General features: G+C 36.0%; 1 protein-coding gene across 4 annotated transcripts in view; it reads right to left on the reverse strand.

The window, feature by feature from the left end:
* Nucleotides 1–27,640, reverse strand: part of NDUFAF2 (NADH:ubiquinone oxidoreductase complex assembly factor 2) — a 183,477-nt gene that overhangs the window by 31,163 nt on the left and 124,674 nt on the right. For all 4 annotated transcript variants that reach the window (XM_082457405.1, XM_082457403.1, XM_082457404.1 and 1 more), the window contains one exon: nt 12,261–12,301. In XM_082457405.1, coding sequence (XP_082313531.1) covers nt 12,261–12,301 — 41 coding nt within the window. The remainder of the gene's footprint in view (nt 1–12,260; nt 12,302–27,640) is intronic.

Raw genomic sequence — 27,640 nt, forward strand, 5'->3', positions numbered from 1 at the left:
ACCTAAATGGGGCTTGTCTTAGTGACTGATGGTATGAATCAGAAGGTTAACTATTCAGGACTAATTCTGTACACTTTAAAATATGCATCCAGTAGGTTATGATGAATCTCAGAAGAACCTGACCACATGTATATCTAAAAATAATGAATAATAGCACTTTATTTATATACAACTTAAAAAAAAACTTTTACATTCTGCTTTAAAAGTCAGATAAAGGTCAAAATAGAAGAAAACATGTGCCAAAACTAAGGCCAAACTCAGACCTCAGCTTTGTACAGAAGTATATAAGAAGCAATCCTTTCAGACCGAGAAAGGTGGGATGCTTGAAACTTGAGATACTACTTTTTAGTAAGACCCACCTAAAATCAGTCTTTTGAAAACCAAAAAGATTTACAACATACACTAGCGTAAAAATTTCTTGCACAATTAATAAATAAATACCTATAGATAGGGAGGCTCACTAGTTTATGGTTACAAGTATAGACTCTGAGGAGCTCAAAACACTCAAATGATTCACTTTCATTTCTTACCGCATTTTTCTAGAGGAGCATGGCAAATTTCATATTTTCTCAGTTTTTACAAAGCTAGAGGTCAATACCAAAGAAGGTACATACAAAAAGCATCTATGTGTTATGCTATTGTGTTTCAAGTGCTTTTTAAAATTCCTTTATCATGACAGTTAAACGAAAACATCAGAATACAAAACAATAAACATACCAAAATTACAATTATTTGCCAATGTATACATGGGTAAATTAACTTGTTAAAGTTAAGAATTGTGCAGCCAGCCATAGAATTTGGGGTAATTTATTATTTCTATTAAATATTATTGTTATATTAATTCTTTAATAAAACAAAGGAAAAAAAATCAAGTAAGGTCATAGTGAATAGGCCAAGCCAGAGAGTCACAAAAGTGCCCAAGAATTACACTGGCAGGTATAAATTTCTGGGCTTCAGGCACTCCTGAATGGGGACAAGCCTGCTTCTCTGTCTGTTTAAAGGCAGCCACAAATGAGTTAGGTATAAAAGAGGTCAATAGACTGGCATAAAACTCGGCCCAACAGGGACCTTTCATTGTGGACGGTGGTAAACCCATTCAACCACAACTTTTCCTATGGGGAGGCAGAAATGCTAGTAGGTAAATAAAGAATGGTATGTTGATCAAGCTCAGGATATATCCTTTCCAATCCTGGAAACCAAAGATCTCAAAATGACTGTACCACCAAAGATATAATGCTCCTGTGTAAACTTGCAATAAGATCCAATTTCTGAAGGCAATATGTGAATGTTTTTTCCTTGCAACTGTAAAGAATCAGACTAATTCAGTTTCACAGAGGAAAAAAGATGATACTAAAAGCAGTTTCCACATAATTTAACAGAGTTAAGATATCTAGGACAAGTTGTTATGTACAACATATGTCTACAAAGAAATTATATTACCTATTAAGCACATACTAGATGCTTGATAAATAACTGAATGAACAATAAAGCTATATAAGCATTAAGTCTTTAAAAAGGAATTCCAAAACCTAAACCACACTGATTATTTCTTACTCATATTGTTATGTAATTCCTTAAGTGCTTTTAGTATTTCAGAATTTCAAGGATTTCATTTTTTAGTTTATTCTGAATATCTTATTTTTCTATCAGGGATCCAACATGTTCTCTTAAAATATATGATTACGAGGTTTCATTGTATTCTTTTTAAATGAACTGTTTCATGTGTATAAATAAATATAGCTAATAATATAATATACACTCATGTGCCCACCATCCAACTTAAGAAATAAAACACTAAGAATATGACCAACTTAAGAAAGAAAACACTACAGATATGACCACCATCCAACTTAAGAAAAAAAACACTACAGACGTGACCAATAAAATGCTCTGTGACCCCCCATCTACATTCTCCTTCCCCAGTGGTAATACCTACTTATTCATGCATGTTTTTATACTTTCACTACATCTTTATATATCAATAAACGAAACAGCAGTGATTTTAAAAAATTTTTTACATACTTATCTCCTAAGACTTTTAAAAACTATGTACCGCCTTGCATATTTAAGTTGACACTTAAATAATGGCAAAGGATGTATTTTCCAGTTTATTGCATATCAAATGCATGCTTTAAATATGTTTTTGTCAAAGCCTTGGAGCTGCAGTTTAGTTTATTCAATTTACGGAGAATATAACCATATAACTTAATTGGCAAAGCCAGTCCTCGTTGTCAAATGCAATCACCCAAATTCAACTTACGCTCAGAAAAATTCTAACTTAATTTTAAAATTCAAATAAATGTGTTATTATGTGTCCCCATGACAACTTTCTCACTTGTGAATTTTAATTTTAAGATAGATAAATGGATAGCTAGCTAGCTAGGTAGACAGAGAAACTATAAGGCATGGAGCCTTACTATGAGTTTGTCACCTGGATGAAATAATGTGTTGCCCCTTTCAATAATTTTTATTGAAGCTTTCTCTGTTTTGTTCTCAAGGGACTCTCTCTCAGGAGAGACTCTCCGATAGTCTCTTTGTTTGCTGCCCTGATTTTTAAACCCCAAGGCAATGCACCATAGTAAGATTTAGGATGGACAAGAAGTAAGCTTTTGTTTTGAAAGACAGATGATTATGAAAAAAGTCAGAAAGGAGAATTGGCAGACCAGAAGGAGTTCTCAGGCAGATCTTTTTTTAGGAAGGACTACATATGGAAAGAGAGAATATGGAAATTAATTGTTTTAAAGCTATTCATACCTGTATATCCCACAGGAAGTCTTTGTGTACCCAGGGTACAGGTATCCCAATTTGAAAACCACTGATCAACAGCTGGGGTTGGCAAACTAGGATCCAGCTGCCACTTGTTTTGTATACAAAGTTATATAGGGCACAGCCACACTCACTGGTTTACATATTGTCCATAAGTGCTTTCACAGTAAAACGGCAATGTTAAATAGTTGCAACAGAGATTGTCTCACAATGGCCAAAATATTTACTATCAGGTGCTCTAAAGAAAAACTTGGCTACCCCTCATCTACGGCACTGTGTATGTGTTTTTTCAAATTCTTTTCTTTAAATTAAAGTTATATATTCACACAGTTTGTAAGCACACATCATCGTAAAAGGCTTATTATGAAAAATATTATTTCCCTTTCCCTAGAAGCAACTACTTTATATTCTTTTAGCTGATATGTATGGTACAGGCCAAACCAGGGAGCCACAAAAGTGTTTGACAGCTATCAAACAGACTTTGCCCCAACCCTTCCATAACATTCTTATATTATCATTCTTCATTATTCAGTTTCAAGCATTGTATATTAACTTCTCATTACTGAAAAAGAGGATTTATCCCATCCCATATCCTCAGTATAGTTGTAAATCAATATTCAAATTTATATTATTATGAGTAAACACTATCAACAAGTGAGTTATCTGTATACTAGAATTATTTTTCCTTCTCCTACCCAAGGTTTACTTTTTTGGAGATAACAAATGAAGTCTGTTCATTTTCCACATACTTATCTATAATTCAACTTGATATGTTCAGTATATATGTGTTCATTTAATCCCTCTATTTTTCCGAATGTACCTCTTCCCTCAAATATGTCTGGAAAACAGTCTGTACTGTTTTCCCTTTGCCATGAATAAACCTCCAGGTTTCAACTGGGTAGAAAAGTTGCCTGGTTTTCAGACTTTCACAAAGGGACTTTTAACAATGTCCTTTTCTTTTTCTTCAGGAGATTTAACATTGGTACAATGCTATTATTTAATATATAGTTCATGTTCAAATTTTTAAAAATACCACAATACTGTCCTTTATAGCTAAGGTTTTCCCTCAATTCAGGATCAAATGTCGTATTTGGTCGTCAGGTTGGTTAGTCTTTCTTTGTTGTTCATTACACTGATATGACTGGCCTGGCGTTTCATGAAGTTTTCTGGTTACTTCCTCGTGATTAGATTAAGTTTGTGCATTTAAAAAAAATACTACATGAATGATGTCTTACTTTCAGTGCATCATACAAAGAGACAAACATGACGTCAAGGCTGTTCTACTTGGCACTTTTGACTAGCTGGTTACGGTGGTATGGCCAGATTTGCCCACTATAAAGTTACTTTTTCTTCCCCTTTGTAATTAATAAGTAATCTTCAGGGAAGTACCTTGAGACCAGGTAAATACCCTGTTCCCCAACAAAATTTGATCCAATGGTTTTAATATCCACTAATGATTTTCCCCTGAATCGATTATCACAATGACAGCTGAATAATGGTGATTTTCCAACTCTGTTATTTCTTCTACATTTATTGGTTAATATCTAATTGCTTCTTAAATAGATTTTCAACCAGGTTACTGTTTTTAGCACCAGCCTCAACTCCACTTTCAGTTTCCTGGCACTGCCAATTACTGAGCATTCTGGGGTTCTGTGGTTTAAACTGGGTTTCTTCTAAGCTTTCTCTTCTGCTAGATTAGGGGTCGTACTTCTCAGTTTTGCTAAATTTGTTAACATTGCTCATCTGCTTTCCAGCTTCCAAAACATTGTTGCTTCATTTGCCTCTTCAATTTTTCTTTGACCTTATGCTTTTAAAAGTGACCCCCTTTACTGCCATTTTCATTAGGCTCAAAAAGAGAAAGTAAACTCGTGTGTTTAATTGACTAACTTTACTTGAAATTCCTTTTTCTTTCCCTGCCTTCAAACTTTATATAAATGGTATCATGTTGTACGAAATCTTCTGCAACTTGCTCTTTTTACTCAATATTATGTTTCTGAGATTTATCCATGTTGATACATGCAGCTCTAGTTCATTCATTTTTAATGAATGATGTTTTAATGCAGTGTATGAACATGTTATAATTTTCTTATCCAATTCGACTGTATTCCCAAAAGTGAGATTGTGAGGTTTGGGGTAGGGGTCTATTTTTCCATAAGAACATACACTCCCCATTTAAGTCAGTAGGAAAATAGGATTATATATGCAAAATGTCAATTTTAAGACATTTCAATTCTGTAACTTATAAAATGAACTAATAATACTAGGCACAGAGAACTCACTCAATAAATGTCAGTCACTTAGAGACAACAATGAAATGGGCTTCAGAAATTCAGAAATAAGATTCTTTTCTGAAAGTTAAACTGCAAGACCAACACATTATGGGCCAGGGCAGAGATATGAAAAGAGTAAAACAAAAGAAGGGCTGCAGGGCCAGCAACATTTGACCATAATATAACTAGTGTAATAGCAAAAGAAATAACAGGTCAATCAGAAAGGAGTAGCAGAGAAAAAAGGATAATCATAGAAACAAATGCTGGCAATCCATAAAAACACTGTTCATGGGAGCAAAAACCTTAATACGCATGTGGCAATATTTTTCTATTCCAAATCATAAGGCTATTCCTAGGATAAAGACAGATATTGGGAACTGTGGTCAATTCTATTTAAATATTTCCATTCCTATGAGTCAGACAATCCCTATTGTGAGATGGACACAACAGGTGATTTTAGGCTGGATGCAATTAAACACTTATTTTACTACTTAACTTCCCTTATCCTAATGCTGCACTCACCAGATATTCTACTGTTTTTTTCCTATGCCAACTTAATTTCTTACTATAAATTAATATACTGGAATTCTGGCAACACTTTCAAATTCTCTTGTGTTTTAGTCACTGTGATATCTTTTAGAGCCAAATCACCTTGGACATGGACAGAAAATGAGTCTTTGGAGCCTCCAGCCCAGATCTGAGAACATGGTCAAGTAAACAAGGTGCTGTGCAGTATGGTCCTACCTAGCTGCCCTAGCCTTTCCTTCGACTACAGTATCACCATCCAACTCCATTCTCTACTGATTTCTAGAATTTCCTCTTCCTCTTTCATGGAGCATATGTATTAAAAATGAAGTGAGTGAGCTCTAATATTATGGCTTTCTTCTACTGTCGTAAACCTGTTGCTGAGTCATGTATTTTGTCAATACTTGGCAATACATTTATTTACTTTTTCAAACAGAAAACTTTGTTTCCTACTATGTTGTCAGGATGAAAGGAGAAGCAATATTTCAGAATACTTGCTGCATATGGCTTCTAATGGGATAGAGTCAAGACTAGGAAAAGTCTACTTCATTAATTTTGTGAAATGTTAATTCAACTTGTACTGAACTGATGAACAGGTGTTGAACTATATTGGCAACCTGCAGTAAAACTGAATTTTCATGAAAAAAGTACAAGCAATGCTCAATTTCAAAATATGTTCAGTTTCTCAGCGTTATTTTATAGTTGGTTGCTGGAAATTCAAACTGTGTCATACAAACCATGTAATATACTTACATGGCATTGAGATTTTCAAGTCTGTCAATAAAAGCCTATCTAATAATGAATCAGGTTCTGTGTTAGGTGCGTCTGACATATAAATGAATAAGACATAATCCCTGTGCCATATAGCCCACAACATAGTCAGCAAGATGGACAAATAAAACAAGTAATTATAATACTGAACTCAAAGGGTTATATAAGTGCACAAGGCAGTGTAGCTACATCAAGAAAGAAGTGACTAACTCTATGAGTTAAGAAGTTGGGAAAAAAGTTAAGGAAAGTATCACAGAATTTTAAAGGGCCTTTTAAACAGAATTAAGCATGAGCAGAAGTGTCCTGCTGATGGGAGAGAAAGAAGATATTCAACTTGAGAAACAGCAAGGAGTGTCTTGGAAAGTAGGATGGGTATAACAAATATAAGGAGGAAAGCTAGAAAGTTGGGCAGGGCAGGAGGCTTAAATGGAATTTCAAGGAACTAGATCCTTTGGCCAGAGCTTCCCAAGAAGTGTGCCTAAAAATTGATTCCTTCAGCCTTCAAGGTGGCCAGGAGAGAAACTCTTGAGTTATAGGGTAGGTGTACGTTTGACTTTATAAGAAACTGTCAGCTTTTGAGCATGGTTATATCATTTTCACACCAATCAGCACTGTATCGTTATATAATGAATGTTTATGGTTGCTCTAGTTATGGTTATTGTCAATCTTCTAAATTTTAGCCATTTTCATAGATGTGTGGTGGTATCCCATTACGGTGACTAGTGATGTTAAGTATCTTTTCATATGCTTACTGGCCATTCTTGAATCTTATTAAAGCCAATTCAAGATTTTCACCCCTTTTTATTAGCTCTGTCTTTTATCATTGAGTTGAAGTGTTCTTTATATAGTCTGGATACAAGTCCTTTGTCAGATACATGTACTGTGATTATTTTCTCCCAGTCTGTTGCTTTCCTAATGTTCTCTTTTGATGAGCATTAGTTTTTTGTTTGTTTGTTTTTATAATTAATTTTTATTGGAGTATAGTTGCTTTACAATGTTGTGTTGGTTTCTACCGTACAGCAAAGTGAATCAGATATATATATCTGCCCTCTTTGTTAGATTTCCTTCCCATTTAGGTCACCGCAGAGGACCGAGTTCCCTGAGCTATACAGTAGGTTCTCACTGGTTATCTATTTTATACATAGTATCAATAGTGTATATATGTCAATCCCAATCTCCCAATTCATCCCACCTCCCCTTTCCCCCCTTGGTGTCCATATGTTTGTTCTCTTAATTTTGATTACGTTCAATTTACCAATGTTTTTCCTTTATGGATAGTGCTTTCTGTCTCCTGTCTACCCCAAAGTTGTGAAGATATTCCACTATGTCTTTTTGTAGAAGCATTATAGTTTTAGCTTTTATGTTTAGTCTATGATCCATCTTTAATTAATATTTGTGTATGATATGAGGTAGGGATCAAGGTTCAGCTTTTTCCATATGGATATCAAGTTATTCTAGCACCACTTGTTATGAAGACTTTCCATTCCTAATTGTGTTCCTTTGGTGCTACTGCCAAAAACCAACTGGCTGTATACTATTTCTAAACTCTCTATTCTTTTCCATTTATTTGTTTATATATCCTTATGCCAGTACCACATTGTCTTTTTTTTTTTTAATATTTTTTTTTTGATGTGGACCATTTTTAAAGTCTTCATTGAATTTGTTAAAATATTGCTTCTGTTTTATTTTATTTTATTTTATTTTTTGGTTTTTTGGTCCCGAGGCATGTGGGATCTTAGCTCCCTGACCGGGGATCAAACCTGCACCCCCTGCATTGTAAGGCGAAGTCTTAAGTGCTGGACTGTCAGAAGAGTCCCCACGCTTTCTTAATTATTATAGTTTTAGAGTAAGTCTTAAAGCCAGGCAGCATAAGTCCTTTAATTGTCGTCTCCTTTTTCATGATTGCTTTCAGCTATTCTAGGTCCTTTCCATTTCCATATATATTTTAGAATCAGCATGTTGATTTCTACCAAAACAAGTCTAATGGGATTTTAACTGGATTTTTATTTGATTGAGTCTATAGATAGTGGTTCACAAAGTAAGGGCTCTCGCCCAGCAGCATTACCATCACCAGGGAACTTGTTATGAATGCAAATATTCAGGTCTTACCTCAGACCTTGTGGATCAAAAACTCTGGGAATAAGGCCTTGCAATCTGTGTTTTAACAAGCCCTCCCTGTAACTGGTGCATGACAAAGCATAAGAATCACTGCTGTGAGGGACTTCCCTGATGGTCCAGTGGTTAAGACTCCACACTTCCACTGCAGGGGACACAGGTTCGACCCCTGGTTCGGGAACTAAGATCCCACAGGCTGCGAGGCCAGAAAAAAAAAAAAAGAATTATTGCTGTGAATAAATTGGGAGAACTAACATCTTAGCAATATTGAATATTCCAATCCATGAAGAGGCATTTCTCCCCATTAATTTAGGTCTTCTTTAATTTCTCTCACCAGTGTTTTATAGTTTTAAGTCTACATGTCTTGGGACTTCCCTGGTGGTGCAGTGGTTAAGAATCCGCCTGCCAATGGAAGGGACACGGGTTCAAGCGGTGGTCCGGGAAGATCCCACATGCCACGGAGCAGCTAAGCCCGCGCGCCACAACTGCTCACGTGTCACAACTACTGAAGCCTGCGCTTAGAGCCCGTGCTCCTCAACAAGAGAAGTCACTGCAATGAGAAGCCCGCACACCGCAACAAAGAGTAGCCCCTGCTCGCCGCAACTAGAGAAAGCCCTCGCACAGCAATGAAGACCCAACACAGACATACATACATACATACACACCCATAAATAAATAAATAAATAAATAATTTTTTAAAAAAAGTCTACATGTTGCATATATTTGCTTAATTTATATCAGGGTATTTTATGCTTTCTGATGCTATTGTAAATGGTATTCTAATTGCTACTGGCTAACCTTCAGCCATAGTCTACAGGTGATATGGGCGGAAGTCTATTTGGGGGTGGGAGTTCACTAAGAGATTTGAAAAAAAGTAGAGAACTCAAATTACTGGCAGCATCTTGAAAACAAACTAGTTTCAACAGATATGCAAGAATAGGAGGTTGTTTCCAATGAATTGATATAGGTATTAAGCATGAGCAATTACAAAGATCACAAAAAGAAGGACAACCAGACATAATACTCTCCTGTAGTCTTGCCAAACATTTTCTACATTCTTGACAAAAGGACCACACATCAATATCTAGCTTCTGGATCCAGCTGCCAATGTGGAAGAAAGACAGAGGAGCAGGGGAACATGTTGAATTACACAGAGAGCATAAGATCAGCAAAATCTAGACTGTGGCAAACTCTTTAAGTCAAATGGGCTGGGTTTTTCAACAGATAAATTTGTAAGGAAATAAAAGTGATGGAGGAAGAACATATAAACTGAAAGAGATTTAAAACAAATATGAAGTTTTTACAAAATGGGCAAGTCTAAACTATAGTGTACATTTGGCTGAGAAGATTATTTAAACATGCGAGTAAACAATTACTATAAAAGTCAGGTTCAGGGTTGCTTTTGTGGGGAGAAAGGAGGTTGTATTGAGATCGGGCACATGAGTAGCTGGCAAAGTTCTGTTTCTTGACTTGGGTGGAATTTGCCTTATAATAACCTATTAAACAATACATTTAATTCTTGTGGTCTTCTGTATACATGACTTATTTTTACAGTAAATAGGTTTTTCCTCCCTCTTAACATGATAGATGTAAAATCTGGGATTGAAGAGTTTATAAGTTTTAGTGATAGAATGGATGTTTGGGGATGACACGAACTAAGGTGTGGCTATGGAAGTGGTTGTTTATTGAAGTAGGGATACTGGTGTGGATGAAGTCAAAGAAGTAAATGGCTAAGACTTGGGAAGACACTGACGGGAAAAAACCACAAGTCTGGTTCTAATCTCTGCCATCAGTGTGGGAGAGTGCCCTAGAGGCTAGCAAAGATAAAAATGATGAACAGGTCGAGAGAAATCTACTTGGATTGCAAAGGTACCACACTCTCCTGGGCTCACAAAATGGAATAATATTTTGGAACTGACTGGGGGAAGGTAGGAGCAATCGAACCCACTTTCTATGGGTTGTAGGAAAATGAGCACAATTCACCTCAAGGAAAAAAGAGACTCATTATCTTTTAGACACAGATAGATTTTACTTGAGGCTCTGTGGTAGAGAAAGTTCCTAGGACAATATTAAAGGTGAAGGGTAATTTGCTAATAAAGAAACGGAAATTCCTGAAACACAATGGAAAGGGTCAGGAGGGAGAGAAAAGGGTGTGTGCATTTGTGTGTGTGTGTGTGTGTGTGTGTGTGTGTGTGTGTGTCTGTTGGGAGGTAGAGAAGAGCATAAAGAACGATGTGATTAACAGTACATTAGAAAAGAGGCAACAGAGGGCTCCTTTTTCGATATTCAAGAATGTGAGCACCATGGAGGGAATGACTTGGTCTCACTGTTCTGACTGGATCTTGTCTGAGATACTGGGATTACCTAACATTTATAGGAGTAGTGCCTTAGGCCTGATTATTGCAGTTGCCTCCATCTAATCACTTTGCAAGTATCAATGTTTCCATGGAAGAAGGCTTTCAAAGTCTGGAGGATAGAAGAAACACCTTTTTCTCTGAGAACAGTAGCTCTTATTATGGCCCAGAGAAGGGGAATCAGAAAGACTCCTTGATCCATCCTACCACTGGAAACCACAGGGGATACTTCTGAATATTGGATCACATTGACTTTTTTTCGCTTTTATTCCAAGGTTCACTGATATTAGAAAAAAGGGTCTGAGAAGAGTAGGACAAGGTCAAGGTAGAAGCAACATACAAAGCTAGAAACAGGCTTAGAGATGTGCTCACTCAGACCCCAGGCAGACACACATTGATGGGGTCAGTCCAGGAGGAATGGAACAAGTAAAGATAGGTATGCCAATTTATAGGTCATCATAAATTCTGCCCTGGAGTATCCCACCTCTTAAAAAGTGTGGCCTCAATATCGGAGCCCATTTACATTGTCAGCAGGGTTGCAGTAGTGAGGGAATAGGGGAGGGAAAAGAGGAGTTCTCAGTAGCAGAGAAAAAGGAATAGGTAGTATATTAATGAATTTGAGAACTTCCCTTTTATGAAATACATTTATTTCTTACAAACTAACTTTAGAACATCTTATGCTATTGTTTTAAAATAAAAATTATGAAATAATCATGTTTTTAAAACACAAATACCACAGCATTGCTATGCTTTTTATTCTGCATCCCACCCTAACTATGTTTCTAAAGATTTTATTTTGTTTTTGGCCGCGCCACGTGGTTTGCAGGATCTTAGTTCCCCAACCAGGGATTGAACCTGGGCAGTGAAAGCGCGGAGTCCTAACCACTGGACTGCCAAGGAATTCCCTGTTTTTAAGTTTTAAATAAAAATTCAATTCAACTATTAGTTACCGAGTGTTACATATTACATGCTAATTGTAATAAGTTTCATCAGATACTAGATGGTGTTAAATTTATATAAAATTATAAAATTTTATGTTTTATATAAAATTAAGGGCAAAATAAGCAGAGCATGATTTGGAGAGGACCAAGAGATTTAGTGTTTCTCAAACTTTTCCACCAAAGCACCTGTATCAGAACAGAGAACTCCCAGGGGACAGGGAAATGACCTGATGCAAGCTGCTGTAAGTCCAAACATTCTCTAAAGTGTTTTTATTTTGCTTTAAATTTTTATTATTTCATTTAAAATTTTATATGGATTTTGTTACATCCCATAATTTATGCATTTATTTTATTATAAAAATGTTTGACATTATTTTCTATGGGGTAAAATTAATGCTTTGGAGAGGTGGCATCACATATATTTTAGAGGCTTCACGTATCCCTGAGAGTACAAACTCCCAATTGAGAAACACAGCATTATAAACACATATTTGAATATTTTCCTTGAGTATTCTTACCTCCATAGTAGGTGGAGTCTTTCTTGTTTTTCTGATCCAAGCTAGAAAGAAAAATAATATTTAAATGTAAGGTTTTTATAATTTGCATATTTTATTCATTCATGCATGAAACAAATATGTATTAAGCACCTGTTATATATTGTTTTAGGCACATGAGTTCCCTCCTCTCTTGTAGCATATATATTAGTGAAGGGGGCACAGAAAAGAAACATATAGGTAATGATTTGTGTCATAAAAAATACTTAAGTGTGGGGAGGATGTAGAGGGGATAGTTTCATAACTAAAATCTTACCCCATAATCATCTGAATTAAATTTAGGGTATATATGGCATATAGGCCAAATCATAATACAGTAAACTTCATGGCAATATTAAAGTTATATTATCCTGGAAATGTGAACCAATTATTGCTCAATATGTAAAAGAATGGATGTAGAAAAGTTTTCATTTACAGAGACTTCTCTTCTAATCTGTTCTAGCAAGCAGTCTATCTCATATGGTTGGTATCTTAGCTCCAACATTTGGGAGATGAGAGGCAGAGTAGAAAGAGCCCGTATTTGTGAAGTGCCTACTGGACACTGGGCACTGTGCTAGATGCTTTAGCAATAGGAAGGGAGTGGGGCAACTGCCTCTAGAGAAGTGTATCAGAATCACATGAGGACATGGTATAGTACTTAGCAGAGCAGAGGCAGATTTTGGGGGTTCAAATCCCAACTTAAGTACTTACTAGCTGTGTTACCTGAGGCAAGTTATTTAATTTTCTAAGCATCTGTAAAATTATAATACTAGTATCTACATTTTAGTATCTACATTGTTAAAGTTATATGAAATAGTATATATAAATTCTTAGCTCAGAGTCTGGCATAGAGTAAACATGCAAGTCTAAGTTATCACTATCACTATTATTCATTAACCTGTATTTTTTATAACAGACTCAAAAAAGCAAAGATCAACAAAACCTGCTTGGCCTATGAGGATATATAGGAAACTGTGAGAAAACACACTGTGAGGAATATAGTCTTTGAAAAGTAGAAACTACTATTTTATCACTTTAGTTAATTCAATATTTATTACAAAATCATGAAGTATGCTTATTTTATAGAGAAATTCAATGACATTCCCAAATTTATACATTAAGTAGTAATGGTGGAATTTGAATCCAGATCTGACCCTGTCTCTGGATCCAAAAACCATCCATGCTGTACTAAGCAGTTTCTCAAAGTTTATAAGCAACAAGCAAAGAACACTAAACTAGGAAGAGGAACAGGTCACAACACTGACTACATGTCAAAAAATAAGATTCACCCCATTTTACAGATTGGGAAACTGAAGATTAAGCAACTTGCCGAAACTCACATATTTAGCAAGTCTGAGAATCAAATGCTGGTTGAACCGGCTCTAAAATCTGAGCTCTGCCCATTCAGCAGCCACCTTCTCTTCTGACAGGCTAGCTCTGCTAGCCTGCCTTCTGTCATCCAGGTAATAGCAGTGGGACCTGTCCTCATGACAAGCCCAGTAATGAATGATTGTGGGGGTACAAAGAGCAACATTCAACTGTGGGCCTGTGATGAGTTATTTCTCCCTACTTTGTTGTCTCTTGCACTGACCCCATACGTGTATTTTCAATACAGACCCAGTGTTTTGCCTTCTCTATTTCTGTTTCTGAACTTCTATCTCTGTTATTATTTTCTGCATCCTCTTCTTATTAGCTTCCAGCTCTATTTGGTCCATTTCTAGTCACAACTTGCACAAACTTTATATTTCTTGTTAGGCTGGAAGGTTGTCAAAGGCAGGATGCATCCACGGGAGATTTATTTTTCTACCACCTAAGTGCCTCAAAAGAGTAGGCACTTAAATACAGTTGTTGAATGAATACTTCCACTATAAAATACTTTCACTATAAAAATATTCATTGTAATGGGATTTTGACCTGTATTAGAAAACCCAGCTTAGCAACAGCAAGATTCCGCTGTACGATCAAGGAAATAAGTGGTTTATGGAAGTTTTCAACTGCCTCTTTATGGTCAAAATAAGGGGTACTTGTCTATGTTTATGGGCATTTTTTTTTCCCCAGGAAAGAGACTTCTTTTAAAATAATTCACGATGAGCCATATACCTCGAAAAGGTTTTAAGCAATAAATCTTCAGTTCTAATTTGGATTAGAAAGTTAATTCAGAAAAATCAACTGCTATGGCAGGGTTGTCAAACTATAGCCTGCAAGCAAAATTTGGCCCGTGGCTTGTTTTTTGTTTTAATGGCTGAAAAAAATAACCAACAAAGAACAATATTTCATGACACATGAAAATTAAATAGAATTCAAATTTCAGCCTCTGTAAATAATGTTTTATTGGAACACAGTCACACTTATTTATTTACATATTATCTATTACAATGTGGGCTACAATGGCAGAGTTGAGCAGCTGTAACAAAGACCATATGGCCCACAAAGTCTAAAATATTTACCATCTGGCCCTTTAAGGAAAAAGTTTGCCAACCCCCATGCTAGGGCTACCATCAAGTATAATCCTTTTAGCAACAACTATATATCTTGATTCAAAAACACTTTCATGAGCTTCCCTGCTGGCGCAGTGGTTAAGAATCCACCTGCCAATGCAGGGGACATGGGTTTGAGCCCTGGTCCGGGAAGATCCCACATGCCGTGGAGCAACTAAACCCGGGTGCCACAACTCCTCAGCCTGCGCTCTAGAGCCCGTGAGCCACAACTACAGAGCCCGTGTGCCACAACTACTGAAGCCCATGTGCCAAGAGCCTGTGCTGCACAACCAGAGAAGCCACCGCAATGAGAAGCCCATGCGCTGCAACAAAGAGTAGTCCCAGCCTCTTCAATAAGTGGTGCTGGGAAAACTGGAGAGCTACATGTAAAAGAATGAAATTAGAACACTCCCTAACACCATACACAAAAGTAAACTCAAAATGGATTAAAGGACTTCCCTGGTGGCGCAGTGGTTGAGAATCTGCCTGCCAATGCAGGAGACATGGGTTCGAGCCCTGGTCCAGAAAGATCCCACATGCCACAGAGCAACTAGGCCTGTGAGCCACAACTACTGAGCCTGCGCGTCTGGAGCCTGTGCTCCACAGCAAGAAAGGCCACGATAGTGAGAGGTCCACGCACTGCGATGAAGAGTGGCCCCCACTTGCCACAACTAGAGAAAGCCCTCGCACAGAAACGAAGACCCAACACAGCCAAAAATAAATAAATAAATAAATTAATTAATTAAAATGGATTAAAGACCTAAATGTAAGTCCAGACACTATAAAACTCTTAGAGGAAAACATAGGCAGAACACTCTATGACATAAATCACAGCAAGATCCTTTTTGCCCCACCTCCTAGAGAAATGTAAATAAAAACAAAAATAAACAAATGGGACCTAATGAAACTGAAAAGCTTTTGCACAGCAAAGGAAACCATAAACAAGATGAAAAGACAACCCTCAGAATGGGAGAAAATATTTGCAAATGAAGCAACTGACAAACGATTAATCTCCAAAATTTACAAGCAGTACATGCAGCTCAATATCAAAAAAACAAACAACCCAATCCAAAAATGGGCAGAAGACCTAAATAGACATTTCTCCAAAGAAGATATACAGATTGCCAACAAACACATGAAAGAATGCTCAACATCATTAATCATTAGAGAAATGCAAATCAAAACTACAATGAGATATCATCTCACACTGGTCAGAATGGCCATCATCAAAAAATCTACAAACAATAAATGCTGGAGAGGGTGTGGAGAAAAGGGAACCCTCTTGCACTGTGGGTGGGAATGTAAATTGATACAGCCACTATGGAGAACAGTATGGAAGTTCCTTAAAAAACTAAAAATAGAACTACCATATGACCCAGCAATCCCACTACTGGGCATATACCCTGAGAAAACCATCATTCAAGAAGAGTCATGTACCACAATGTTCATTGCAGCTCTATTTACAATAGCCAGGACATGGAAGCAACCTAAGTGTCCATCGACAGATGAATGGATAAAGAAGATGTGGCACATATATACAATGGAATATTACTCAGCCATAAAAAGAAATGAAATTGAGTTATTTGTAGTGAGGTGGATGGATCTAGAGTCTGTCATACAGAGTGAAGTAAGTCAGAAAGAGAAAAACAAATACCGTATGCTAACACATATATATGGAATCTAAAAAACAAACAAAAAAATGGTCATGAAGAACCTAGGGGCAAGACGGGAATAAAGACGCAGACCTACTAGAGAACAGACTTGAGGCTATGGGGAGGGGGAAGGGTAAGCTGGGACAAAGTGAGAGAGTGGCATGGACATATATACACTACCAAATGTAAAATAGATAGCTAGTGGGAAGCAGCTGCATAGCACAGGGAGATAAGCTCGGTGCTTTGTGACCACCTAGAGGGGTGGGATAGGGAGGGTGGGAGGGAGACGCAAGAGGGAGGAGATATGGGGATATATATATATATGTATAACTGATTCACTTTGTTATAAAACAGAAACTAACACACCATTGTAAAGCAATTATACTCCAATAAAGATGATTAAAAAAAAAAAGAGTAGCCCCCACCCGCCACAACTAGAGAAAGCCTGCACACAGCAACAAAGACCCAAGGCAGCCATAAATAAAAATAAATAAATAAATAAATTTATTTAAAAAAGCAAAACACTTCCATATTATCTAAAATAAAAATCATTATTAACTATTACACTTTTTTCACTTTGCTGTCCACCTGAAACTAACACAATATTATAAATCAACTATACCCCAATAAAAATTAAAAAGCAACCAAAAAAAAAAACCCAAAAAAACCTATTACACTTTTTAACCTGATTGCCATGTATTCTAGACTCTATGAACATTACCACTGGCATCAGACCATGTTAAAAAATATAATGGCACAATGCACACTTACTATCACCATGAGAAAAACAACAATTTGCCTTACTGATGAGTCTATAAAACAGCATTTTCAGTTTTTTTTGAAGATTGGGAAAATAAAAATACTTCCGTAGAATCCAAATAATTTTTTAAAATTCCACGGTGGATGAATAGGTTGAAGAAACTCTGATATGTGTTTTCTAAACCCTACTGGTTTTGTATAAGTTTCTAAAATTCATTCATAGATATAAGAAAGTAATAAAATTCAGATAATGTATAAGTACTACCTAGACTATTCACTCTCATGAGACACTATTCTCTAAGGAAAGATATAAGGGCTTCCTTTAGCTTTGTTTTAAATGGCTCAAGGAAGAAGATTTTTGTTTAGATAGAGAAATGCAATTTCTGAAATAAATAATTCTACAATATAATTTACAATATTTATAATTCTACAATAACCAGATACTTGAAATGTCTTCTTGAGATGATGGTTGATGCCTGTTCACTGTTATGTATCCATTAAAGGTTACAGCTAGAAATTTTCAATGTGATCACTCATTTATATAATCATCCCTGGTTTCCCAGTCACTACATACAACAAAGGAAATGTCCTGCTGATGGTTGGCAAAGGTTAGGAGGAGGAAGGAACAGAAATAAGCGCTAATATCAAATCATTACATTTATTTTTTTTTTAACCTCAGAACAATCTGGAACTGAACCTCTATTCAATTACGAATTATATAATGATTTTGCCATTGCTAATTATATTTGTATGGTGGGTTCTGTAACAGTCTTGATTATAATGTAACCATTGTTTGAATAGAATTTAGCAAGATAACTGGAGAGTTTATGCCTTAAGATCCTAGCATTCTTTCATCAATGTTCATTTGCATTCTCATCAGTGGGCATGAGATTTTCACTGAACTTTAATACTCTTATTGGAATGTAACACAGTATAATGAGCGTAAAAGTGAACATGCAAGTTAAATACTTCATGAAGCATACATTCTTCAAAATTCTATAAGAACTGAAAATGGCTAATACACTTTTAGAAGTAGTACCAACAGGGGTTAAGGTAAATGAGAAATTTATCACCAGATTCAGTAGGTGACCATTCAGAGATGAAATTATAGATCAGTTATCAACAGTTTGCATCCAAAGGATACATTAGAAATATGTGTTTACACTACTAAAGGAAAATACAACATTTTAATAAAGCTTCATCTTTCAAAAAACGATCTTTGCCAGTTCTGAGTGTTGACACATCATAAAGAATATAAAAAAAAAAATCCACATTTTTTCACGTTGAAAATTCTTCAAATGATATATTACGAAATAAGTTATTTTCTGATTACCGACTCTAAACAGTTTCTTAAGGATATTATTAGATTTACTTGGCACAATTAAGTTACAAATTTTGTGATGCTCATGGCTGGCTATTACTGTTCTTTTTTCTTAATCAACTTTATTGAAGTATAATTTACATACAACACAGTGAAACCATTTTAAGTGTGCAATTCCATGAGTTCTGACAAATGTATACAACCTTGTAACCAGCACCATGATCAGTGTATAGAACATTTCCATCATCTCCAAAAGTTCCCTAGTGTCTGACTACATGCAAACACCCACCTTAATTCACCCACAGCCCCCAGTGAGTGCTATATCAATACTCTTTGTCACTGTTGATTAGTTTTGCCTTATCTACAATTTCACATAAATGGAATCTTATAGTATGTACTATTTTGCATTAGCTTATTTTACTCAATATAAAATAATCTTAATCCCTGTTAATGTGTATAGAAAACAGACTCTGAAGGTAACCTCCAAAACCCCCACCACTTGGTGTTCATGCCTCTGTATGATCTCTTCCCCTTGAGTGAGGACAGGACCTGTGACTTACTTCTAACTATGAAAATATGGCAAAGGTCATGGAATGTATGTGATTACATGATGATGTTACATAAGATTATAGCATCCTTCTTTTTGGAGTCTCTCTTTCCCTCCCTGGCTGTAAGGAAAAAGAAGGTCATGTTGGGGAATCTCATGTGGCAAGAAATTGCTGGCGACCTCAAGGAGGTTATGGTGGTCTCTGGCCAACATCAAGCAAAAAACTGAAGCTCACGGCCCTACAACTGCAAGGAACTGAATGCTGTCAACAACCACACGTGTGGGAAAGTGGATCCTTCCACACTCAAGCCTCCAGATGAGAATGTGAGACAGGTTGGGACCTGGGACCCTTTGTTGCAGTGCTTGCACCTGGACAAAGGTCTCCTCCAGCAACAAAATACAAAGAAACTATAAGGGACTAAAAATAACTGCGTGCTTGCACAGTTGGGGAAAATTATGAACAATAAGATACAAAAAGACCATAAACCCAACTGCCACTTCTGGAGAGCCTGGAGCAAAAGCAGAGTACTGCACATGAACCCTGCACACAACACCACGAAGGGCATGGGCAGACCACCTTAGTCACCCCTACGGCCTGAGCCCTGGACACACTACTACCCTCATCCCATATAAGGAACCAGCTGCCTGCCCCACTCGAGGAGGAAGCAAGGGAACCTGTTACTTGTTTTTGCTCCCTTGTGCTACAGCACTAGTCCCAGTAAAACCTTGCTTGAATTTCTTGTCTGGTCGCTTACCAATTTCTAGTGATTAAGGAGTCCAAGAACCCTGGTCAGTAACAAATGCAGCCCTGGCTGACGCCTTGATTGCAGACTTGTGAGACCCTAAGAAGAGAACCCAGATAGGTTATGCCTGGATTCCTGACCACAGGAACTGGGAGATGATAAATGTGTGCCATTTTAAGCTGCTAAATTTGTGGTAATATTGATATGGAGTAATAAAAAAACAAACACAACAAGCATAGCAGCAGTTTATTCTTTTTACTGCTGTGTAGTATTCCACTGTATGGCAAAATGACAATGTGTTTATCCACTCACTACTTGGGCAGTTTTCAGTGTTGGGCTGTTATGAATAAAGCTGCTATGAAAAAATTGGGTACAAGTATTTGGGTAGACTTATTTATGTCTCTGGGTAAACACCTAGCAGAATTTCCAGGTTGTAGAGTAAGTGGACAGTTAAATTTATAAAGAGCTGATAAACTGTTTTCCAAAGTACTTGTACCATTTTACACTCCAGCCAGAAATTTATGAAAGTTTCATATGCTTTATATCCTCATTAACACTTCATATTGTCAATCTTTTAAATTCTAACCAGTCTAGTGGTATGTAGTGTTATTTCATGATGGTTTTAATTCACATTCCTTGATGACTACTGATATTATGTATCTTCTTTGGTGAAGTGTCTTTTCAAATCTTTTGCCCACTTTTAAAAATTCTGATGTTTGTCTTATTACTGAGTCATGACAGCTCTTCACACGTTCTGACAAGTTCTATGACCGATATGTATTGCAAATTTTCTCCCTATCTGTCTTGTCTTTTCATTTGTTCAAAGGTTTTTGTTAAAGAATAGAATTTTTAAGATTTTGGTGAAGTCCAATTCATCATTTTTTTTCTTTTATATTTGTTATGTGTGTATCCTACTTTGACTATCCCATGATTGAAAGATTTTGTCCAATGTTTTCTTCTAAATGTTTTAACTTTTACATTTAGGTCTGTGATCATTTTCAACTGAAGTTTTTAGAGATGAAGTGAGGTAAAGATCAAAGATTATTTTTTTTCATATGGATATCCTGCACTAGCTGTTGAAAAGAATTTCCTTTTGCCATAGAAAAATCAATTGACCATATAAGTGTAGAAATAATTCTGGACTCTTGGTGTGGTTCTCATTAATTTTATATCTATCCTCATAACAGCATTAAACTGTCTTGATAAATATAGCTTTTTAAAGTTAAATCTTCCAATCTTGGTCTTTTCAAAAATGTTGTAGGTATTCAAGGTCCTTTGCATTTTAATACAAAATTTAGAATCAGTATATCAGTTTTGATTGGGAATGCACTAAATCTACAGATCAATTTGAGGTGAAATAATATCTTTTAAATATTGACTTTTCTGATCCATGGAAGTTATAAATCTCTCCAATTATTTAGATCTTCTTTAATTTCTCTTGGCAATACTTTATATTTTTCAATGTATAGGTCTTAGAGACATATTTCTGTAAATTTATCCCTAAAGACTTCATGTTTTTAATGGCATATAAGATGATATAACTGAAAAATTTATTTAGCAATTGTTTGGTATTAGAGTGTAGATACATAATTGATTTTAGCATATTGCCTTTATATCTTGAAAACTTATTAAATTCATTCATTAGTTTTTGTAGTTATTTTTAGATTGTCTACATGCACAATCATGTCATCTGCGAACAGAGTTTTACTTTGTCCTTACCAATCCGTATTCATTTTATTTCTTTTTCTTGCTTTATTGCACTAACTTGGATTTTCCAGAATGATATGAAACAAAAAGTGAGAAAAGATACCTTTGTTTTATTTCCAATTTTAGGGGACAAGTGTTCTTTCACCATTGACTATGAGGTTACATAAAAGTTTTTTTTTTTTTTCCTCTTAATGTCCTTTAATAGGTTGAGGAACTTCTTATTCCAAAGTTTGTGGAGAATTTTTAATCATGAATGTGTGTTGAATTTTGTCAATTTTTTTGTACCAACTGAAATTAACTTATGGTTTTTCTCCTTTATTTTATTAATGTGTTGAACATAAATGCAAATCAAATCCACAATGAGACATCACCTCAAACCTTTTAGGATGGCTATTACCAAAAAGGTAAAAGATTACATGTACTGGCGAGGATCTAGAGAAAAGGATACCCTTATGTCCTACTGGTGCAAATGTAAATTGGTATGGCCATTATGGAAAACAGTATGATGTTCTTCAAAAAAGTAAAACTAGAACTACCATATGATCTGGCAATGCCTCTTCTGGGTATATAACCAAAGGAAATGAAATCACTATTTCAAAGAAATATTTGTGTTTCCATGTTCATCGCAGCCTTATGCACAACTGCCAAGATATAGAAACAACGTGTGTCCACTTACAGATGAATGGGTAAAGAAATTGTGGCATACATACACACACACACACACAAAATGGAAAATTCTTTGGCCTTGAAAAAACTCCTGACATTTGTGACAACACTGGATGTACCTGGAGGACATTAGGCTAAGTGAAGTAAGCCAGACACAAAGAAAAAAAACTGCATGGTTTCACTTTTATGTGGAACATAAAAAAAAAGTCAAATTCATGGAAGCAGAGAGTAGAATGGTGGTTAGGAGGGACGGTGAGGTGGGGGAAATGGGGAGATGTTAATCTTCAAATGTTAAACCAATCTGTATTACTGACATAAACTCCACATGGTCATGGTATATTACCCCTTTTATATATTCTGGGATTCAGTTTGCTAATATTTTGTTAATGATTTCTGCAACTGATGTTTATGTGAGATATTGGTTTGTAGTATTCTTCTCTTTATTGTCTCTGTGAAGAGCTGGTATCAAGGTAAACTTGGTTTCATAAAATGAGTAGATAAGTATTCCTCCACATTTTGGAAAGAATTTGTGGGCCATCCTGGCGAGTGCTGCACATGCATAGGAAAAAAAAATGTTTATTCTGCCATTGCTCAGTGGAGTGTTCTATAATGTCAATTAGGTCAAGTTGTTTGATATAGTTGTCTTCTATATCATCCTGACAATTACTGCTTTTTACATGTAGGTTTTGGACCATCTAAATTTATTGCAACTATTTAGATAATTAGGTTTAAATCTACAGATATTTGTATACCTATGTTCATAGCAGAATTATTCAATAGCCAAAAGGTGGAAAAAACACAAATGCCCATTGATGGATGAATGATAAACAAAATGTGTTACAGTCGGCCCTCTATATCCACAGGTTCTGCATCCACAAATTCAACAAACCATGGATCAAAAACATTTGGAAAAAAAAATTCTGCCAAGTTCCAAAAAGCAAAACTTGAATTTGCCATTAATCAGCAACTATTTATACAGCATTTACATTGTATTAGGTATTACAAGTAATTCAGATATGATTTAAAGTACAGTCATCCCTCAGTAACCATGGGGGGTTGGTTCCAGGACTCCCACAGATATCAAAATCCACAAATGTTCAACTCCCTTATATGAAATGGAGTTGTATTTGCATATAATCTATGCATATCCTTCTGTATCCTTTATTTTTTTTAACATCTTTATTGGAGTATAATTGCTTTACAATGTTGTGTTACTTTCTGCGGTATAACAAGGTGAATCAGCTATGTGTATACCTATATCCCCTCCCTCCCACCCTCCCCATCCCACCCTTCTAGATGGTCACAAAGTATTGAGCTGATCTCCCTGTTCTATGCAGCTGCTTCCCACTAGCTATCTATTTTACATTTGGTAGTGTATATATGTCAATGTTACTCTCTCACTTCATCCCAGCTTACCCTTCCCCCTCCCCGTGTCCTCAAGTCCATTCTCTACGTCTGTGTCTTTATTCCTGTCCTGCCCCTAGGTTCATCAGAACCTTTTTTTTTTTAGATTCCATATATATGTGTTAGTATATGGTATTTGTTTTTCACTTTCTGACTTACTTCACTCTGTATGACAGACTCGAGGTCCATCCACCTCACTACAAGTAACTCAATTTCGTTTCTTTCTATGGCTGAGTAATACTCCATTGTATATATGTGCCATATCTTCTTTATCTGTTCATCTGTCGATGGACACTTAGGTTGCTTCCATGTCCTGGCTATTGTAAATAGTGCTGCAATGAACACTGTGGTACATGTCTCTTTTGGAATTATGGTTTTCTCAGGGTATATGCCCAGTAGTGGGATTGCTGGGTCATATGGCAGTTCTATTTTTAGTTTTTTAAGGAACCTCCATACTGTTCTCCATAGTGGCTGTATCAATTTACGATCCCACCAACAGCACAAGAGGGTTCCCTTTTCTCCACACCTTCTCCAGCATTTATTGTTTGTAGATATTTTGATGATGGCCATTCTGACCAGTGTGAGGTGATACCTCATTTTAGTTTTGATTTGCATTTCTCTAGTGATTAGTGATGTTGAGCATCCTTTCATGTGTTTGTTGGCAATCTGTATATCTTCTTTGGAGAAATGTCTATTTAGGTCTTCTGCCCATTTTTGGATTGGGTTGTTTGTGTTTTTGATATTGAGCTGCATGAGCTGTTTGTATATTTTGGAGATTAATCCGTTGTCCATCGCATTGTTTGCAAATATTTTCCCCCATTCTGAGGGTTGTCTTTTTGTCTTTTTATGGTTTCCTTTGCTGTGCATAAGCTTTTAAGTTTCATTAAGTCCCATTTCTTTATTTTTGTTTTTATTTCCATTTTTCTAGGAGGTGGGTCAAAAAGGATCTTGCTGTGATTTATGTCATAGAGTGTTCTGCCTATGTTTTCCTCTAAGAGTTTTATAGTGTCCTGTCTTACATTTAAGTCTTTAATCCATTTTGAGTTTATTTTTGTGTATGGTGTTAGGGAGTGCTCTAATTTCATTTTTTACATGTAGCTGTCCAGTTTTCCCAGCACCACTTATTGAAGACGCTGTCTTTTCTCCATTGTATACTCTTGCCTCCTTTATCAAAGATAAGTGACCATATGTGTGTGGGTTTATCTTTGGGTTTTTTGTCCTGTTCCATTGATCTATATTTCTGTTTTGTGTCAATACCATACTGTCTTGATTACTGTAGCTTTATAGTATAGTCTGAAGTCAGGGAGCCTGATTCCTCCAGCTCCGTTTTTCTCAAGATTGCTTTAGCTATTTGGGTCTTTTGTGTTTCCATACAAATTGTAAATTTTTTGTTCTAGTTCTGTGAAAAACGCCATTGGTAGTTTGATAGGGATTGCAATGAATCTGTAGATTTCTTTGGGTAGTATAGTCATTTTCACAATGTTGATTCTTGCAATCCAAGAACATGGTATATCTCTCCATCTGTTTGTATCATCTTTAATTTATTTCATCAATGTCTTATAATTTTCTGCATACAGGTCTTTTGTCTCCTTAGGTAGGTTGATTCCTAGGTATTTTATTCTTTTTGTTGCAATAGTAAATGGCAGTGTTTCCTTAACTTCTCTTTCAGATTTTTCATCATTAGTGTATAGGAATGCAGGAGATTTCTGTGCATTAATTTTGTATCCTGCTGCTTTACCAAATTCATTGATTAGCTCTAGTAGTTTTCTGGTAGCATCTTTAGGATTCTCTACATATAGTATCATGTCATCTGCAAACAGTGACAGCTTTACTTCTTTTCCGATTTGGATTCCTTTTCTTTTTCTTCTCTGATTGTTGTGGCTAAAACTTCCAAAACTATGTTGAATAATAGTGGTGAGAGTGGGCTCCTGTATCCTTTAAATCATCAGTACCGTAAGGCAAGAAAAACTAAAATTGGTAAGTGAATTTAGCAAGATTGTGTAAGGTACATAGTTAATATAAAAAAAACTGCATTTCTATGTGTTACCAGTGAATAATTTGAAACTGAAGTAAAAAACAATCAGTAAGAACCCATAAAAACTAAGAAACACTTAGATTTTAATTTAATAAAATATATGCAAGACCTGTAAGCTGAAAACTATGAAAACTACCAATGAAAAAGTGAAAGAAGACCTAAAAAAGTGGAGCGAATATGCTGTATTTGTAGATTAGAAGATTCAATTCTCTTCAATCTGATCTACAGATTCTATACATTCCCAATCAAATTCCTAGAAGGATTTTTTTGGGGGTAGTAATTGATAAGCTGATACTAAAAATCATATGTAACAACAAAGGGCCCAGAATAACTAAAACAATTTTGAAAAAGAATTTGGAGGACTCAAATTACCTTATTTCCAGACTTACTACAAAGCCTCAGTAATCAAGACAGTGTGGCACTGGCAAAAGGATAGATACAGATTCATAGACAGAATAGAGAATGCAGAAATAGATCCACACCCATAGGGCCAATTGATGTTTGACAAAGATGCAAAGACAATTCAATGGAAAAAAAGATGGTCATTTCAAAAAATAGTCCTCAGAGAGTAATCACAAAGACAGAAAGTATAATGGTGGTTGTCAGGGGCCAAGGCAGAAGGAAGGATGGGGAGCTATTGTTTAATAGGTACAGAGTTTCAGTTTTAGAAGATGAAAAGAGTTATGGAGATGGATGGTGGTGATGGCTCCAAAAAAATGTTAATGTATTTAGTACCACTTAACTGTACACTTAAAAATGATTAAGATGGTAAGTTTTATGCTATGTGTATTTTAACACAATAAAAAACTGTGCTGAAAAAACTGGATATCCATATAAAAAATAAAATTGACTGATATCTACAGCATGTACAAAATTTAATTCAAAATGAATCAGAGACATATATGTAGAACTGCAAACTCTAAAACTTCTAGAAGAAATCACCAAAGAAAATATTCGTGAGCTTGGGTTAGGCAAAAATTTCTTACATACAACACCAAAAGCATGATGAGGCATAAAAGAAAAAATGATAAATTTGACTTCATTAAAATTAAGAATATGTCCTCTTCAAGCAGCACTGTGAAGAGCATGAAGCCACAGACTGGGAAAAAAGTATTTGTAAATCACATATATGGTAAAGGAGTTGTATCGAGGATATATAAGAAACACTCAAAGCTAAACTAATAGGAAAAAAAGCCAACCAAATAAAAAATATCTGGGCAAAAAGAAGAGATATACAGATGGCACAGTGGCTCCACTTAAAAACTGCTATCAAGTGTAAAAGACCCAAATGTCTTTCAGCTGGTGAACAGATAAACAAACTGGTATATCAATATTATAGAATTCTACTCAGCAATTAAAAGGAATAAACTACTGATTCATGCAAGCACACAAATGAATTTCAAATGCATTAAGCTAATTGAAAGAAAGCTGCCTTCTTCTTCTGGCCAAGATGGAGCAACAGGGACAAATTATATGGAACAGCAATTTTCAAAACAGTGGACATCGAGTAATGAATACAGTGGTCCCTGAGAATGTTAAATAAACAAAGGTTACCCTTACAATTGCCTCAGCTTACTGCCTTGACAGTTTCTAGGTTGTGGCACAGGGAGGGGATCTAGCCAAAACCCACCATACTGCCTAAATTATGAAGATAGGGCTAGAAGTCTAGGGATAAGGTGACTAAAATTCAAAGGATAGACTACCAGACAGGAGACAGCTACAGAGAGCACACTCTGGATGGAGATTAGCAGAAGACCAAGTATTCAGCAGAGCACTGCTCAGTTCAGGTGAGTGAGGAATTCTTGAGGCCAGGAAGAGAACCACCTGAAAGGATCAGAAGGAACAGTATTCAGGATTTACACAGGGGCAAGAGTAATGTCAATTCCCACCACCCAGAGTGGAAAACCTCATGACTGATGGGGCAAAGCAGAGTGCTGAGAAATGACTTGCATCAACAGTGCAGAATTATTAGTTCTAGATTGTATTATGCTCTAGTCCCATCTAACAAATCTTAAAAGTCATCCCTGAAAGAATCAAACTGTTTCCAAGTAACT

The sequence above is a fragment of the Balaenoptera physalus genome, assembly GCF_965194825.1.
Source record: "Balaenoptera physalus genome assembly, chromosome: 3".
Lineage (NCBI taxonomy): Eukaryota > Metazoa > Chordata > Mammalia > Artiodactyla > Balaenopteridae > Balaenoptera > Balaenoptera physalus.